This window comes from Ornithorhynchus anatinus, chromosome X2, assembly GCF_004115215.2.
Source record: "Ornithorhynchus anatinus isolate Pmale09 chromosome X2, mOrnAna1.pri.v4, whole genome shotgun sequence".
Taxonomy (NCBI): Eukaryota; Metazoa; Chordata; class Mammalia; order Monotremata; family Ornithorhynchidae; genus Ornithorhynchus; species Ornithorhynchus anatinus.
In genome coordinates this window covers 6,969,782-6,988,868 of record NC_041750.1, presented here as the reverse complement: position 1 = coordinate 6,988,868, position 19,087 = coordinate 6,969,782, and the positions used below count along the sequence as shown (strand labels likewise).

Genomic DNA, 19,087 nt, shown 5'->3' with positions numbered 1-19,087 from the left:
GTCAAGGGAGGGGTTTTTTTAGGATAGAAGATATATGAGCATGTTTGAAAGCATCATGAACACAAACACTGAACTCTACTGATTGCAAACCTCAAAAATTCCACATTAAGCTTAATCAATTAACAAGATTTATGAAACTCTTGGGAGAGTACAATACAGCATGTAAACATGATCCCTGCCTTCAAGAAAGTTGCAGCCTATCAGGGGGAAGACAGGCACTAAAATAAATTATAGATAGAACTAAAGACACTCGGGGAATATGAGATAATCAATGAGATTAATATGAGAGAAATCAAGCATATAGTTGATACTGTGCTATGTCTTGTGTGCCTTTGTTATAATTTTTCTAGCCAGCTTTTTGTTGTTGTTAAAAGTAGTTAACCAGAGTAGCAGGTAGTTATTTTAGCTAATTTATGTTTCTATGGAAACCTTGTAAACCCCTATGTGACTTTTAGCCAACCTGGCCACTTAATGATTCATGAATTTAAAGCCTCAATTCACTGGGAAGCACACTTGTTAACTTGGAGTTGATTTTCAGAGGCAGACTCATTTTCCTTACAAAGTTTTTGTTTGTAAACTGCAAGATTTTATTGAATGCACTTCGATAAACCAGAAATGCGGACTTCTTTTGGAAAAGGGTTATCTAGACAAGGTTGTAGAAGGTGTGAGAAATTGTGTGGCCTAGTAGAGCATCGACCTGGGAGTCAGGAGGACTTGGGTTCTAATCCCAGCTCTGCCACTTGTCTGCTGTTTGACCTTGGGCAAGTCACTTAACTTCTCTGGGCCTCAGTTCATCAGGAAAATGGGGATTAAGATTGGGAGCCCCCTGTGGAACAGGGATTGTGTTCAACCTGATTAGCTTGTGTTTACCCCAGCGCTTAGTACAGTGCCTGGCACATAGTAAGTGCTAACAAATACCATTAAAAAATCGGTATTGGATCATTTCCATCTGAGGGTTTACATGGTTTTATATGGCCCCAAACTCAGTCCATTTGAATTCTTATTTCATCTTCTTCCTCACCCTTCAGGCAGGTGACATTCATCCCTGTGTTTGGGTTGCTTATGCCATGATACATTCGTATGCAGGTCACACTTTAAAAGATCTGCAAATTACTAATAAATTCTTTGTAATATTATTAGAAACCTAATGCATTAGAACAAAGGGAAATGAAATGAGTGAATTATTAAATAGAACAAAAGGAAATTAAGCTAGTGAATAGAACTATATTAATGTCTTACAGATACACTGTTAGTGGCTGAACTAGTACCAGGACAGGGACAGTGGTCCAAGATTAGAGGATAAGAAAGGGAGAGGGGGACAAAGCAAGCAGCACACGCACAATCCCTCACACAAAGCAATCAGGCACACTTATGCATCCCCCCCAAAATACATGCAAGCTCTCTCTCTTCCTCTCTCTGTCTCTGTCTCTCTCTCTCACACTCTGCATTCAGAGAAACTCCCCCGAAAGGAAACTCACAAAATCAACCCCTGGCAATTGGAGCAGGGACACCAGCCCCTTCAGCATGGAACAGGAGTCTGAGTAGGCTCTCATGAGATCAAGGGAAGAATGCCTTTGGCAGAGTCATTCTCTCTTCTATCGCTGCTGGCCAGCAGGTGAGCAACTAGAAGCAAGAGAGTGGTGAGAGAGGCCCTAGATTCCACCCCGCAGAATTGCAACTGTCAGACAGGGGGTTTTCAGTAAAAAAACAAAAAACCCAGAACCTGGCAGTAACAGAGTTTAGTAGCCCCACCGATTAGCAAGCCTTGTGAATTAATAATTGCTTGTTTGTGCTTGCTAATTGATGGGGGATGAGTTCTTGCTAATGGGAGCAATCCTGGGGCAGGGGGTGCAGGGCTATAGTAGAGTCCCCAGTGGACTTGGAGAGTGGCTGGGGGGAGCTCCTCTCCAGTGGGAATCAGAGGAGATGGCTCCAATGTCATCATCTGTTGTGCAGCATAATGATGTCCACCACAGTGTGGGGGCCCGGCAAACTCCATTAGCCCCAGGCTCACAGAGGGGTAGGCACAGTCCAGGTGATAAATGAACATAATGATGTCTGCCTGCAAGAGGGCAGCAAATAGGAATGGGCATTTGGAACATACAGAGCGGAAGATTATTGCTGATTGGGTCTCATTTCTCTCTTTGAGCTCTGCCATTACTCAAACACTGTTGGCCTGACCGTGTTTCCCATCTGCTTGTAGTGGTGGGCATAGGGAGATAGATACCTACCCTACCCTCTGGAAATTTACAGTTGAAGGCAGCATGAAAGATGCATCACTCATCCAGTGTTTATGAACATCAAGCAAATGTGTACTGATTACCTTTTCTTGAAAAATGTGCTGTTTTCTTGGTTTTTGTGTTTTCTTTTCATTTTTTTTATTCCAATTTGACTTGAGCAGGCCTCATGGGGAAGGGCAATTGCTAATCATAGATTTGAATGAAGTGGTAGTTTTCACTGACTTCTAGTTTGGGAAGGTGTCCTCCAGGCATGGGATATTTGAAGAAGATTTTAAATGAGAGGAGGGAATTTAGTGAATTAGAACTGGTAGGTTGTTCTAGGGCAGGAAGAAAGAAGGTATGAAATGTTCCCATCAGCGGCATTTAATAAGTAGTACTTGGTCTGGGCAGAGCTCTGCATTAGATGTCTATGAGAAATCACCAAGGATGTATAAAACCAGGCTCAACCCTTAAAGAATTTACGCCTTAATTGAGGGGTGGGAGTGTAAGGTACATACAAATGCGTGCTTCTAAATCCACCTGAGAGGAGCAAAGAAACATATTTGTAACCAATCTAGCCGCCTGGATTGGAAGTATACTTCAAGGGGGATTCTTCAAGTATACTTCAGGGCTTGGGAGAGTATAATCGAATTAGTAGACAGGATTCCTCTCCTCAAGGGATTTACAATCTAGCGGGGGAGGTAGACCATAAAATAAATTACAGATAGGAGGAAGGAGGAGCAGGGAGATGTGTCCAGTCCACAAGCCAACCATCCTAACAAAGTGTAAGAACAACCAAAAACCAACAGGCTAGGTCCTATTTCTGGCTCAGAATGTGCAAGTTTGTTTCCCATCCATTGCCAGCTCTTCTGATGACCTCTAGCTCAGAGATCCTAGACAATTTATCTCCAGAAGAACAGTAATGTATACTCCATTATTCATGAGCGTCGGGATACTAGGACTCTGCCACAGGGAAAATCACCAAGAAAATATTTTCCCTTTACAAGAAAAAAATGTAAACCATCAAGTTCTTCCCCATTGACCTTATTAGCTTCCACCTTTGTTGAGATCCTATTTAATGCAGACACAGTACTAGGCACTTCGGAAAAGACTCATAGGTACAAGAAGTCTTCCCCGCCCTTGAGAAGCATACGCTCCAAAGGAAAGGCAAACGGACACAAACGGCTAAGTTTACAATCGGTAGAAGAGTAAGATCATAGATTCAAGTGATCCAAAGTAAGCAACAGAATTGGAACTAGAAGCCAGGTGTCCTGATTCTCGGAACAGTGCTCTTCCACTGGACCAACAGCAATAACCTCCACCGGAGGGGAGCCAGATAAGCTGATTTCCCATTTGCTGATATCCCCACACTTCCACTTCCAGTACAGTATCAGACTTCCAGTCTGAGAAATGGAAAGTTCAGATGGATAGGCGTTTATGGCGTCTCCCTAGTTGGCTTATATGTACATTGAGGCTGATTTTAGGGACTAATTAGGTGGTATATTGGAGCTGAGGGCTCCCACCAATATCATTCTGTGCACCTTTGATTCCCCTTTCATCATTGTTGAGTTATGCCCAGTTTAGGATTGCCACTGGATGGAGTGTTCACCACAATTTGGAACACAGGAAGGCATTTCATGACTTCATGCCTAGGGCCCCAATAACTGGCAGAGATGTGTGAGAGGAACTGTAGGCCGTTATCACTGTAATCAGTTTCTTCATGCAAGTTCTCTGTCCTTAAGTCTCAGAATTAAGGCTGTTCATTATTCTCAGTGGAAGACTTCATCATCAGTAGTTTGCAAATCCAGTTTACCCATCATACTTACTGGGCAGATTTCAGGTTGCTCTGTCAGATGTGCTGTGTTAAGGAAAGAGATGACAGACCATGGAAATCACTTCACTAACAATTTCCTACTTTCAGCTATTTCACTGTGTCACATTTATTTTTCACTACTGAATTAGTGTGTATTTCTCTCACTCAGAAGAACATTTTCACGTTGTTCAGAGAATCAGATATATTTACTAGTCAGACCTCATCATTTTCTTCTTGACCCAAAGGGACTCTAACAAATAGTTGTACCCAAAACTAGAACAATGCACATTACATCGATTCTGAGAATTATTATGAAGTTTGTCTGGGAGCTAGTGATTAAGACCTCTCATTTTGTCTCTAACTCTGACAGGAAAAAAAAAAAGTAATCACACTGTACGGAGAAATAGACCGGTATTAGCAGTATGTCAAAGAGGGAGAAATAAGAGAAAGACACGACATGAAATAAAGGGGGACTACTTTGTTAGAGAGGTAGTAGGTTGCCATTTATCATGGAATTACGAAATTGTAAGGTACCTCAAGAGATCATCTGTTCTGGCCTCCTGCCTCTAGACAGGTGAATAAATAGTTGATTGTCTATTCTTTAAGATCTCCAGGGATGAAATTACACAACCTCTCTTGATAGCCCATTGTTTTATCACTCTGTTATCAAGAACTTCTTCCATGTCCAACCCAATCTCTCCTGCTTAATTAAAGCCTATCTGCCCTTCTTATTTGTTGAAATGAGAAATGCATCATTTTAAAAGAAGACATCCCACTGATTGATTGGCTCTTGTCCAACGTTGCTGAAGAGCATTAGTGGCACCTGTTTTCCTGGCTTCTAGTTCAGGGATATGTTCACATCCAGCAGCTCCCAGCCCAAGGAGGGGTGGAGGGGGAGATTTCAGAGTGAATGGGCAAATGTTCATTGTGTAATTAGGTAGCTGTACTGATTTGTAAACAGCTACTTCACACCACAGTGGTAGACTACTCCTAGGCTGTTATCAGCAGTGTATTCAAGAAGGGTGAAGAACAGGTGCCAAATATGTTCAGAAAGTCGAAGTGGCTTTGTGGTACCCCCAAAGTCATAGAGCAGACAACTGGTGGGGCTGAAATTAGAACCTAGGTCTCCAGAATCCCTGGTCTTTGTTCTTTCCACTAGGCCGAGCTGCTTCTCTTATTTAATCCCCATTTTAACAGATGAGGAAACTGAGGCCCAGAGAAGTTATGACCTGCCTAGAGATCACACAGCAGGGAAGTGGTGGAGCCAGATTAGAACTCAAGTCTTGTGATTTTCCACTAGACCTTGCTGATTCTTGGCTATATTGCTATTATCTTGCTCCTTTGTGGTCCATTTCCAAAAGGCAGAAAGAAGACTTTGGGTTTAATCCTGAAGCTTCTGAGAGGGTTCCTCAATAGCATGACCACAGCAAGCCCCGACTAACCTGCAAAACAGCCCTTGAGTGGTTCCTTAGTCTTGTTAGCTTCTCCTAGGTTGTAATCACAAGCATCTGCAGCTCTACAATCATCCTGAATGCTCATTTGTTTGCTTGGCTGACGTTTGAGAGAGTTAGAGGCAGGGGACGCGGCCTTGAATCCCTTCCGGGTATTTTATTCAGAATAACTCCGATTTTATTTTCCCTCTTGGGAATTTTGTCATTGGGGAATTTTTAATGAAAATGTAAAGCAATGATCCCATTTTATCTTCTCGTTTAGAGTTGGACCATTAGATAGGACACTTTTTTAGTTGTGACTTATCATATGCCCTGGGGTTGATAAATAATTTTCAAATGTGATGAAAGTTTGGTATTACTGATGGGTGCTTTCTAAGGCCACCACTTTCCAGATATGACAATAATAAAAAGAAGCTATGAGAAGCTAGCAGACTGATTTCTAAGAAAATTATTATAACAGTGGTCGCAGCTTGCATTTTTGGTTCTATTGGTGTCAAAAACTCTCATCTAATTGCACCTCATTTTGGCACAAAGGTTATTCATTATAAAATCGAAGAAAAGGTCTGCAGTGCCAGGAAGGATATTGAAACCTATTTCTTTTAGAACAAAAGATCTTAATCAATGCCATTCTTGGGTTAGGCCAAAGGTCTGCAACAGAGACAACAGGGTGCTTGGAGGTTCAGTACCCGCCTTGACATCCATCTTAATATTTCAGGATGTACCGTCCTTAACCTTTCCCTTTTAAATATTTAGCTTTCCCTCTAGTACCCCATTATGGATCAATTGGCCATGAATCTATCCAAGTTCTTGCATTTGGATCTGTGACATTTGGACATTTGATAGTCGCTCTACCTACAACCCCACAACACTTATGTATATATCTTTAAATTATAAATTATTTACAGTAATGTCTGTCTCCCCCTAGACTGTAAACTCGTTATTGGCAGGGAACATGTCCACTAATGCTGTTGGATTGTACAGCAATCATTGTACAGTGTTTAGTATAGTGCTCTGCACATACTAAACGCTCAATAAATACTATTGATTTATTGGAACCTACTGATGTGTTCAGTCTGCCCAACTTCTATGGGATTGAATTCTCTATCCTTACCACCCACTTGGGGAGAAGTGTTTCTTTTCATTTAGTTGGAACCTACACCGTCAAGCCTCCTTGTCCTGGTGTGGTGAGATTTGGTGAACAAGTCTCTCTTTGCCAGCTCCACACCTTCATGATTTTGTAAACTTTGATCAGGCCCTCTCCCTCTTTCCAGATCGAAGAGACCTAATCTTTTCAGTCTGTAGTCACTCCCTCCACTTTTTTTTGTCCCAGAGCGCCCTTCATTCGGCTGACTCTGTAATCTTGGGGATCAGTAATTCAGAAATTCTTTTTATTGGATTTTGGCAGTGGTAGACCTGGACTGCTGCATACTTCTTTTGCTAGGTCAAATTGGTGCACCCCAGATAAATAAGTACCAACATTCCTTAGTTGTGGAGGAGTTTTCTTTAATCATTTCTCGTGTTTTGGGTGGGGTTTTTTTAACCATCTATATACAACTCTGGCTCGAGTTAGCTTGCCCCATCCCTTAGAGCTAGAACAAAGTTGGAATTGGAGCCAAGATGTTGGCTTCAGTTTTGGCCCTACCGATAGGCTGTGACACACCTGGTGGGGGTGGTCCTGGGTGTCTCCCTCACCCCTGGCCTGTCCAGAGTCTGGCGAGTGATCCAGGGACCAGTTAGGTGTGCTGGCTTTGGAGCTACTGCCATGGCTACAGAAACCTGTGAGGTCAGTCGGTACAGCACTGAGCAGCTGCCACTCTGGCTCAGCTGTTCCATCCTGGGATGAGTGCCATACCACTGTCATTAACTGGTGACAGTGATGGCAGCAAGGGTTAAATGCCCTCTCCTCTTTCTGCTCCTTTTTTTTCCACCTCTGTGCCCTTCTTTCCTTCACACCCTCTCTCTTCCTTATGTCCTTCCTCTCCTCTTTCCCTTATCCCTCCTCTTTTTCCCCTCTTCTTCCACTCCCCTGGTGGCTAGTCCTAGGCCAGAATTTTTTCAGCCTCCTTTGGGCTCCAATGCCAGCCGAGGGCTCATGAAACATCCACTGAAGGTTGGGAACATGAGGTACTTCTCCCCTTCAAAGCCCCACCCTAATATTGGCAAGACAAAACACAAAAAGTTGGCATCCCTGCTTGCAACATGAAGATAGAATATAAAGCAAACGTATAAAAGCCAGGTGAAGCAAGAGGACCGGATTAATGTACGAAAACCTGATAAAAGAGGATAGGTCAGATGAGAGGGAAGAACAGCAGAAAGGATGAAAATAGCATGAAATTAGGTGGGAAGCAATGAAAACATTAGATCGAAGCACTCCCTATACTGTAATGGCATTACATTTTCCATAATTACATAAAAGAGAAAAGACAAAGGTGATAAGTGTTGTAAGGTATGTATTGAGTGCTTACTGTGTGCCAAGCACTATACTAATTGTTAGAGTGAATGCAGAATAAACAAATTCAGGCATGGTGCCTGTCCCTCAAGAGGCTCACAATCTAAGTGGGGGCAAACAGACTCTTAGAAAAGACAAGTAAATTAAACAGCTAGCCACGGACAATAGGAGCATTGAACGTAAAGAATCCAAAACACGGGTGAAGTCCTGATGTTCTCTCCTGCTCCTTGAACAGTCCTGGTTTCAAACTGTCACAGCCTCCCTAATGTTCCGTCATTTCTAAAGGTTCTGTGTTTCCGGGTCCCAGCTGTGCTGGGCCTCTGGCTCATCTGGTGGGGACTGAAAGTTCCTTGTGGGCAGGGAATATGTCTACCAACTTTGTTTTTATTGTAGTCTCCCAAGCGCTTAGTACAGTACTCCGTACACAGTAAGAACTCAGTTAGTACCATTGATTGATGGATTGATTGATTGATGGGGGACTGGGAAGGGGACTCATGCTCCCATGATGAAGGGTGGATGCTCCTCCCCCTCTACCTTCTCATCCCCTCAGCACTGTACTCGTCTGCTCAACTGTATATATTTTCATTACCCTATTTATTTTGTTAATGAAATGTACATCGCCTTGGTTCTATCTAGTTGCCATTGTTTTTATGAGATGTTCTTCCCCTTGACTCTATTTATTGCCATTGTTCTTGTCTGTCTGTCTCCCCCGATTAGACTGTAAGCCTGTCAAACGGCAGGGACTGTCTCTATCTGTTGCCGACTTGTTCATTCCAAGCGCTTAGTACAGTGCTCTGCACATAGTAAGCACTCAATAAATACTATTGAATGAATGAATGAATGGATGCTGCTTGGGACCTGAGCGACCCTCCTGCACATGATGAGTTACGACTTGATTCTTGATTCTAATGGTGTAAAACGGGCTAGGTATTTTATTTTTATTTTATTTTTTTATCAGGGCACTATGGAATCATCGCATACCTCATCATTTCCAGTGGTACCCAAAAGAGTTGATCTAATATTTTGTAGACTCCTTTAGCTTCTTGAAAGAAACATTCTGTAGAAATACATCTGCAATTTTGTATTTGTGATACTCAGGATAAATTGCCTGTGGTTCCTCTTTCCCTTGTTTCCAAAAGAAATGTGTTTTAACAGTAAGGAGACATCACAGGACAAATTACTGAAGAGCAGTGACTTCAAATTGCAATACATAAATGTACTGATCAATCTGTGAACTGCTTAGCAGGAATCTCTGACAAATAGTCACCACCTAAGGAGCAGTGAGCTGCTCTCCGAAAGGCAGTGAACTTGCTAGTAGAGGGAGAAGTGGGGAATTCATTCAGGAGTATTTATTGAGTACCTACTGTGTTCACAAAACTGAACTAGGTGTGTGGGAGAGTGCAGTGAAAGTAAAAATCATGGTCCCTACTCTCGAGGAATTTACAGCCTTATGTCGGGGGATAAGAGGGTGGCAAGAAGAGGCTTACAATCTAATGGAGCTTTCCATATTTTTCTGTAAATTTTAAGTTAATTCTTGGGGCTTTTGCCCTTGGAGAGAAAATCTCCAAGAAAAAAGTCACCACTCTCAGAAAATCTCTCCCCAGTTGACTTTAAATTTGGTGGGGGGGGGGGGGGGGGCGAGGGGAGGAGAGCCATAATAATAATAATGTTGGTATTTGTTAAGCGCTTACTATGTGCAGAGCACTGTTCTAATCGCTGGGGTAGATACAGGGTCACCAGGTTGTCCCACGTGAGGCTTACAGTCTTCATCCCCATTTTACAGATGAGGTAATTGAGGCACAGAGAAGTTAAGTGACTTGCCCACAGTCACACAGCTGACAAGTGGCAGAGCCGGGAAATCTATAACCCCCACACCCATCCAAATTTCTCCATGCCTAGGCGCAGTGGCATGCATACAGACTATTGGTCTCTGCATATTCCTCAGAAGTGAGTATTGCTTTAAATATTAGTTAGAAAAATTAAATTATCCTCCAACTCTTCCCCAGAACTTAGTACAGTTACCTACATACAGTAGGTACTCAGGATATACTTTTGAATGGATGAATGGAGTGAAATGAAGGCACGAGTCAGTGACAGACAAAGAATAGAAGTCAGGACTCTTACATGGACTTCTTAAACTAAAAATCCATGCTCCTCCTCAACAGTTGCCTATAGCAGTAGAAGAGCATGGGTAAATAGCTACTTTTGCGACTATCCAAGTTTTAATCAGGTCTTTATCATCTGCAGAAAGAAAGGTGGTGTTCACTTGGATGAAATTCTCTAGTTATTCACTTTGTTACAGGGAGTGACAAGATTTACCAGTTGGTCTTTTTTTAACGAAATTTAGTAAGCCAGTTTCTCCTTCTACATAAGCTCCTGGGAGTAAGTTTTCCTCTTTGGGAAGCTGCCTGACTCTCTCGAGGCATCAGGGTAAATTTAGTATATTACTACATGAATGAAAGAAATGGTTCCCTAGTGGCCTGAAAGAGTTCATGAGTCTCAAAGAGCCTTATTTCTCAGGACGAATTTTCACCCTGGAAGAATAATTAATCAATCGTATTTATTTAACGCTTACTATGTGCAGAGCCCTGTATTAAGCACTTGGGAGAGTACCAGGTACTTATGACTCCCAGGTCTGTTGTTCTATCTACTAAGCCAGGCTACTTCTCTGGAGGGAGTAGACAGCATCCTCCTATCATTTCCTCCAGCCCCACTTTTCCCCCATGTCCCCTCTTCCTCTCTTGCTGCCTGGCCCTACTCCTGCCTGCCCAGCTCAGCCCCAAACTTTGCAGCCTTGGAAGTAGGGACTGCTGGGTGTAGAAGGACCTAAGAGGAGGAAGGGGCCTCTTCTGAGGCAAATTCACTCAATTTAAATTTGAGCAAAAGTGATGTCTACCCCACTGACTATTTTTTATGGTATTTATAAAGCACTTGCTATGTGCCAAGCACTGTACTAAGCACTGGGGTAGGTTCAGGCTAATCAGGTTGGACACAGTCCATGTAATAATAATGTTGGTATTTGTTAAGCGCTTACTATGTGCCGAGCACTGTTCTAAGCGCTGGGGTAGACACAAGGGAATCAGGTTGTCCCACGTGGGGCTCACAGTCTTAATCCCCATTTTACAGATGAGGTAACTGAGGCACCGAGAAGTGAAGTGACTCGCCCCCGGTCACACAGCTGACAAGTGGCAGAGCCTGGCTTCGAACCCATGACCTCTGACTCCCAAGCCTGTGCTCTTTCCACTGCGCCACGCCGCTTCTCGTGTGGAAGTGTCCCACATGGGGTTCTCAGTCTTAATCCCCATTTTACAGATGAAGGAACTGAGGCCCAGAGAAGTGAAGTGACTCCCCCAAGGTCACCCAGCAGACATGTGTTGGAGCCAGGGTTAGAACCAGGTCCTTCTGACTCCCAGGCCCATGTTCTATCCACTAGGCCACGCAGACTTGAAACCACAAATGCAATTCACCAGTTCTCTTGTATCACACTCTCCCCCACACTTAGGACAGTGCTCTGCAAACAGTAAGTATTCAACAAATACCATTGATTGATTAAATGATGTGTGGGTCATGTTTTAAAAGATTGGTTGAATCGATTATTTCAATTTGCTTCAAGGAGAAGAGGATTTCAGGATATTTTCAGCACACTGGGTTGGGAACTTGTGGGATCTTTTAGCCCCCAAAATGCCGAATACTAGCAGAAATGTAATAGCTGAAGGAAGAAGCAGCAGTATAATAATATAACCACAGAGCAATGGCAATAATCTAGTATGCATATTGTAGTTCCATTTTAATTGATATCTGCTATTGTATATTCAGATCCATTTTCATGATTAGCATCTGTCCTATTGTTATGAGCTCTGCTGGAACTGTCAAGCATTTGAGGAACATAAAAAGTATCTGAAGCAACTTGAGTGGTTAATTCTAGGTCTCTTGGGATTTTCTGATCTTTTCTTCCTTGGGAATTTGTGTTTGATCATTATAGAGATCAAGTCTAATAAGACTTGCAATCATAACAGCAGTGAAGAAAATACTTTTCCCTTCTGATCTTCCTAACTATAATGTTTTCTGATTTAAGGACTGAATTAGATGGATCTGCTGAGATCAAAGCCTACTCAACAGTGACCTAATAACTAATGTGTATTTTTAAAGTCTCTTAGAAAAGATTTAGGGGGAGTGGACCAAGAGTGGGAGGTATGGGGGGTGGCGAGGGGCTATGCATGGAGAACATAAAAGGAAAGTTTCTTTTGTGTTGTCTCTGCTGCTCTGAAAGAAGCAAAGCTTTGTGAGAAATAACCACACCTCTCTTAAAGAGAATGCCTGTTGTTGATTTGCACCTCCTTCACACACGTTGAAATCTTTCATCTAATTTGAGAAGGATTTAGCTCCTCCCCTCCCTTTCTCCCCACAAAGTGGAGAAAGTCCCCTCTTCAAGTAAGGGGACTATATTTTTTAGAAGTGCACAGGTGGGTTGTGAGAGGGGGGACTTAATAATAATAATAATAATGTTGGTATTTGTTATGCGCTTACTATGTGCCGTGCACTGTTCTAAGCGCTGGGGTAGACACAAGAGAATCAGGTTGTCCCACGTGGGGCTCACAGTCTTAATCCCCATTTTACACATGAGGTAACTGAGGCACAGAGAAGTGACTTGCCCACAGTCACACAGCTGACAAGTGGAGGAGCCGGGATTTGAACTCATGACCTCTGACTCCAAAGCCCGTGCTCTTTCCACTGAGCCACGCTGACTTCCAAGGGCACTTAAAGCTCTACCCTTTAAGCACTCGATATTCACTCCACCCTCAGCCCCACAACACCAATCAATCAGTGGTATTTATTGAGGACTTACCATGTGCAGAGCACTGTACTGAGCGCTTGGGAGAGCACAATACAACCAAGTTGGTAAACATATTTCCTGCCTATAACGAGATTACAGTCTAGAGGGCAAGGCAGACATTAAAGTAAATTACGGATATGTACATAAGTGGTGCAGTTATCAAGGTGGAGGCAAAATGCACACACAATATCCTTGTTTTAAGCTTGTGGGCAGAGAACAAGTCTACTAACCCTGTTGTTTTGTACACTCCCAAGTGCTTAGCACAGTATTCTGCGCATCGTAAGTGCTCATTAAATACTATTGATTGATTGACCCCTGGCCATAATTTGGGTGGCAGGTCAGCAGTGAGAATTTGTGACCATCCCCATCTAAAGTTGAAATGTATAAGGAAGAGCATCAGTACAGCAAGAAGCTATCGTTACGTGCATATAATGTGGAAGGATGTCAAGCTTTTCAGTCACACTTGCATGCATGATTAAGATTTCATCATCATTATTGTCATTTTCAAAAATGAAGGGGATGCAGCTGTATATCCCCCTTAAAGATCAAAAATTACTAATCTGCAAAAGAACATCCATGGCAGAATAGTGTCTGAAATTCCACTCAGGTGTGTTGGTGTCACTTTACTCTCAAAAAATAAGAACATAATAATTATGGTATTTGAGCACTAACTATATGTCAAGCACTGTTCTAAGTGCTGGGGTAGATACAAACTAATCAGGTTGGACACAGTCCCTGTCCCACATGGGGCTCACAGTCTAAATCCCCATTTTACAGATGAGGTAACTGAGGCACAGAGAAGTTGAGAAATGCTCCTACTGGTTCTGACCAAAAGTTCCACCCAGCTCGGTATTCTGCCTTTCACAATGGCTTGATGGAAACATAGTTCCCCTTTGACATCCATCTGCATGTTAGGAACATATCACCTAACATCTCTCACTTTTCCCATCTTCATCTTTGACATCCTCTTATAAGCAATGGTGAATTTCCTTTCCACGAATTTACCCCAAGTCCCTCTTCAGCCTTCTGATACTTTCTGTCTGTGGTAATGAATTCCTTTGCTTGCCACCCATTGAGGGAGAAAATGTTTCCTTTTGTTTGTTTCCAACCTGCCACCTTCAAGCTTTAATTGGTGAAATAAATGTAAATTGAGCGATCTATTTGGTAATGGAACTGTGTTTCTTTTCTCTCTTTTTAGTTAGAAAGCTTTTAAGAAAGGGGCTTTGCTATTAGGAGAGTAATGTGATCATTGTTTTGGCAAAGTCTTTTGAAATTATGCTTACTAATCCTTCGACTACCTCTGTGAGGTACATCAGAAATGTTTTGCCAAACTGAGGCCCAGAAAGGACCTTGCTATGTTAGGCAGCAAATTGGTAATCTGATCAAATTAAACAAACAACTTTCCTTTATCCATGCTAATGGAGGGAAGAAATGACATGGCTAATTCCAAGCAATGAATTATGCAGTGTAGGAGAGGCAATTTGAGCTCCAATTAGGTAAGAAGAGATGGGAGTCCAAGAAGTATCTGGGCAAGGAAGGAAGTTAGTCAGTGGTGCCTGGGAGTAGCCACTGTTGTGAACTGGGTGCTGCCCTGGGCAAAAGTTTGCAGGGACAACATGTTTGCAGGTGGTGCAAATTTGGAAATTGGCCACAGATAATCCCCAAAGTGAATTTTTCCCTCACGGATCATCGAGGTTTGGCTGTTTCCAACATCTACCCTTTAAAACTCCCCATCACTGAGTAGTTTTGCAACTTTAAAATTTCTATCTTGATTTTAGGACTTCCAAATGTACAATGGGTTCCAGCGTGTCTTTATTGTGTTGTGGTTGGTCATGTGTTTTTCCCTCTCTTATATTTCAGTGAGCGGTTTCTAGTGAGACTCAACAAGAATGGTGCTCCCAGGAACCCAGAGAAGATTGAACGGATGTGTGCTCTTTTTACAGTATGTGAGAATTTTCTTTCACTCCGTTACTATTGACTGAGCCATCTCTATAATCACAAAGATGGGTCTATGTATATTGTCACCCTGGAAACAAACACCAATTATTTCTTCCCCACATGCTGAGGAAAAGAGAACTAGTTGTGTGTTACTGACAGATTGAAATGAAATGTTTGCCAAAGAAAATTGAAATCAGCAGCAAGTTTATAATTGAATTTTTGTGATTAAAGAAACACTAAGTACCTTTTTATTGATTTATACTCTTCATAATCCATTGCACCTAATAGACTTAAAAATAGGGAAGAATAGCTTTCCCTGAGTGTGTTTTTATCTGCGGGAACTGGAAGTTAATCTGAGCATGTGATTCTTTCATGCAAAAACATAAAAATGCTTAAAACTTTCTCTCCAAAGTAATAGAAATAGGTTTTCTTAGCAAACTCATAGAGTGAGCAGAAGAAAATGCAGCACCAACAGCAATTTTTGTCCATCTTTTTGCTTTTTCACTGTTTCACCGACCCCCAAAGGAATAGATTCTACATAAATAGTGGTAAAAATCGATATCAAAATTGAATCTTATATTGATTTTAAAATGATTCTTTTAAAATATACAAATATCTCTCACCAGTTTATAATCATTTTAGCTGGCTCACAAAACTGTAGCTGTTTGTACCGTAATCCAAAAAGCTGATTAAGTATAAAATGCCCAGAGCATAATGTATCCGATTCTTTGTTCTTCAACCAGGTAAAATTAGCAAGTGCAAAATTAAGACCTGTTTTTCCATTGACTGTGCACTCTGCTGTGTACCCCTTAAGCACTTTGTTACTCACCCCAGACCCACAGCGTTTATGTCCCTATCTTTATACTCTACTATTTCCCTATCTGTAATTTATTTTAATGCCTGACTCCCCCTAAAGACTGTAAGCTCCTTGTGGACAGGGTTCATGTCTACCTACTCTGTTGCATTGTGCTCTCCCAAGCACTTAGTACAAGTGGTCTTTACATAGTAAGCATTCAATGCCATTGATTGATTGCTAGAAATGCTAATACTTAATACAGCTTCATTTTGGTTAAAGATACTGAGCCCGTTTGAGTGGAATGTCCCAGAATCTTGAAGGATCCATGAAAGGAATTTCTGAGAAGGATTTGACAGTATCTTTGATTTTTATTTTTTTCCTTGATAGCTCAGGAAAAGGGGCTGGGAAAAGTGCCCAGGACTGGCCCAGACAAAAAGGAAATCCAATACTCTTTCTTGGAAGGCCTCCAGAGGGGTGATCTTCCCCCACTCAAAGGTTGATCTAAATGTTGTGGATTCAGATAGGACAGGACCAGAAGGTCTTGGTTGGCCCTGGAGTATAGCCAATATGGCAGTCTCTGGGAAGACAGATGGTTCTGGGATAATCCAAGACCTTGACTTTACTGCAGGAAAGGCCCAGAAATCAGTATTGTCATGGACCCTTGGAACCCCCTTGACCCTGCCCCAGTTCTTAAGTGGGCCCAGATCCACTCCAGTCACTGGGGCTGGGCTGAATTCACTGAACTCCTTTGTGGTGCTATTTCTTGGCATTTGATGCTTGGCAGTGTTTTTTAAACTGAACCAGTTGACACCTGCCCCAAATGAGTTTTGTTTTCATTTCACCAAAGGACCAAGTCTTTCAGCTGAGTAAACTAATTCCTAGGTGCAGATGAGTCACTGGGTTTGTCTGAGACATTGAAACTATAATTTTCTAAATATGTGTACTGGTAGCCTAAAATAATTTATAGAGTCAGCTTCCACAAGTAGATCTGATTGTAGATTATCCCAAGCAATTTTTTAAGCATTCGCCTCCCCCACCTCCAACCTTCTCACATACTACTGCATCCACAGTATTCCACAGTTGCTCTCTCCAGGCCCCATTGACCCAAACAGGCCCAGGGCCATCTCCCCTCACAGTCCAGTTGAGGCCCAAGACCACCCTCTGCCCCGACAATCATTCAATCAGTGGTATTCATTGAGCACTTACACAGCACAGTTTTAAACACTTGGGGAGTACAAAAGACTACATATACTCAATCCCTGCTCTCAAGGATCTTACAGTTTAGTGGGGGAGACAGACATTCAAATAAATTACAGGTAGGGGAAGCAACCTAGTATTAAGATATGTTCCTAAATGCTGTATGTGTTCTTTTGTATTATCCACAAAACTTCTCTCTCCCATTAGCAAAGCGAAATGTAGATTTGAGGCAATTATCTAAATAACTCAGGTCAGGACAAGTGGCTATTGAGAAAAAGGATAGGTTAGGGGGCTGAATATTATTGGTTATCGCCATTGAGTAAATTCATTGGATAATTGCTTAGCTTTTTTTGCTGTACACCCAAAGAGTAGCCATGGTGACTGTGCCCCTGGGATTTTCTAGACTAAATTCCCCCCAAATTCTCCCCGAACCTATGCCAAGGTTATCTGCGGCCCGCACCAGCTCCGGCTTTCTGCACCCTAAACTTGAAGGAGTTTTGGTCATCTTGAAATCTTCAACCTTTGACTCCCTTTTGGGGAATGTTTCTCAGTCGAGCGTTACTTGGCAAACGCTGCCACCATCTCGTGTCAACAGTAAGTGGTTGGGGTTCCAGCCCTGCCTTATGACTGGGAAGGTAGCTGCTTTCTGTACCTGCTCTTGATACTGTCACTCAAATATGGATGTGGGTATGTAGAACATGACACACAGGTATTTCATTTTATATAAGAGATTAAAAAGCATTTTACTAAAGCTCAAGATAAATTCAAGTATTAGGCAAAATCACTGAAGGCAATCAGCATTTAACAAGCTTACACAGGATAGTAAGACAGGATTAGTATTAAGTCAGAAGAGCATGAAATAAAATCCAGTCACAAAAAGCATTCCTCCCCTCCCCTTAGGCTTTCCCTCTACTAGGGTGCTCTAGGTTCTTGTCCTCCCTCCTACATAGACTGTGAGCCCCATGCGAGACGGTAACTGGGTCTGACCTGATTAACTTATATCTACCCCAGCACTTAGAAGAGTGCTTGACACATATCGTTGTGGGCAGGGAATGTGTCTGTTTATTGTTATATTGTACTCACCCAAGCACTTAGTACAGTGCTCTGCACCATAAGTGCTCAATAAATATGACTGACTACTTAAAAATACAATAATAATAAATGCCATAATAATAATTATGATAGGGTCCTTGAAGATTTCAACTTTTTTTTAACCAGTCCAGAATTGTCACAGGTCCTTTTCTCCTCTGCCATGTGTTCACTATCTAATACCCAGACCCAACCCTCACCACCTACCTTCACACAACCTACACCAGCAGAGGAAGTCTACTTATCTGGTCCGATCCTCAACTCTGTTGCAGGTAGCTAATGGGCCAAATAAACGACGGGTATTGTAGGTCTCAAGGGCGGGTTAAGGACGGGAGCTGCTTACATGCCCACTGACCTGTTCCTTCTGGTAACAGTCAGTCAGTGGTATTTATTAAGCAGTTACTGTGGGCAGACCACTGTACTCAGCTCTTGGGATAGTACAATACTACAGAGTCGGTAGGCATGGTCCCTGCCGCTAAGGAGTTTACAGTTTAGAGGGGGAGACAGACATTAAAGTAAATTACAGATTTGGCCATAAGTGCTGTGGGGCTGAAGATGGGGGTGAATATCAAGTGCTTTAAGAGTTCAGATCCAAATGCATAGGTGATGTAGAAGGGAAAGGGAGGAGGAGAGATGAGGGTTTAGTCATGGAAGGCCTCTTGGAGGAAATGTGATTTTAACAAGGCTTTGAGGATTTGATGATAGATCGAACATGCGGGTTGAATGAGAGAGGTGAATTGAGGATAATGTCAAGGTTACAGGCTAGAGGCAGGGAGGACAGTAGTGTTGTCTAGAGGGAAAGACATGGAGAGGGCAGGGTCTGAGTGAGAAGATGAGGAGTTCTGTTTTGGACATGCAAAGTTTGAGGTGTGGATGGGCATCCAAGTAGAGATGTCCCAAAGGGAGGAGCATATCTACCAACTCTGTTAAATTGTACTCTGCCAAGCATTTAGTACAGTGGTCTTTATGCCGTAAGTGCTCAATAAATACCATTGATCGATTGAGGAAATGTGAGACTGCAGAGGAGGAGAGCAGTCAGGGCTGGAGAGAGAGATTCGGGAGTCATCCACGTAAAGATGGTAGTTGAAGCTGTGGGAGCTGTGGCAACCTTTCCATCCTTCCCTCAGGGCGGAGTCAAGAGAGGGCAGACAATGCTGGGGAGGGAGAAGGGGAGAGAAAAAAAGGAGCAGAAGAGCCTCAGGATAGACGATGGTGCAGCCTCAGCCGTGGTTCACCTCAGGCACTACAGCGGTGACCAAATTTCACAGTGGAATTTTACCCACACCCAAACCATTCCCACT

General features: G+C 42.5%; 1 protein-coding gene across 6 annotated transcripts in view; it reads left to right on the top strand.

The window, feature by feature from the left end:
* Positions 1-19,087, top strand: part of DOCK3 (dedicator of cytokinesis 3) — a 474,713-nt gene that overhangs the window by 276,539 nt on the left and 179,087 nt on the right. For all 6 annotated transcript variants that reach the window (XM_029052765.2, XM_029052763.2, XM_029052762.2 and 3 more), the window contains exon 10: positions 14,627-14,708. In XM_029052765.2, coding sequence (XP_028908598.1) covers positions 14,627-14,708 — 82 coding nt within the window. The remainder of the gene's footprint in view (positions 1-14,626; positions 14,709-19,087) is intronic.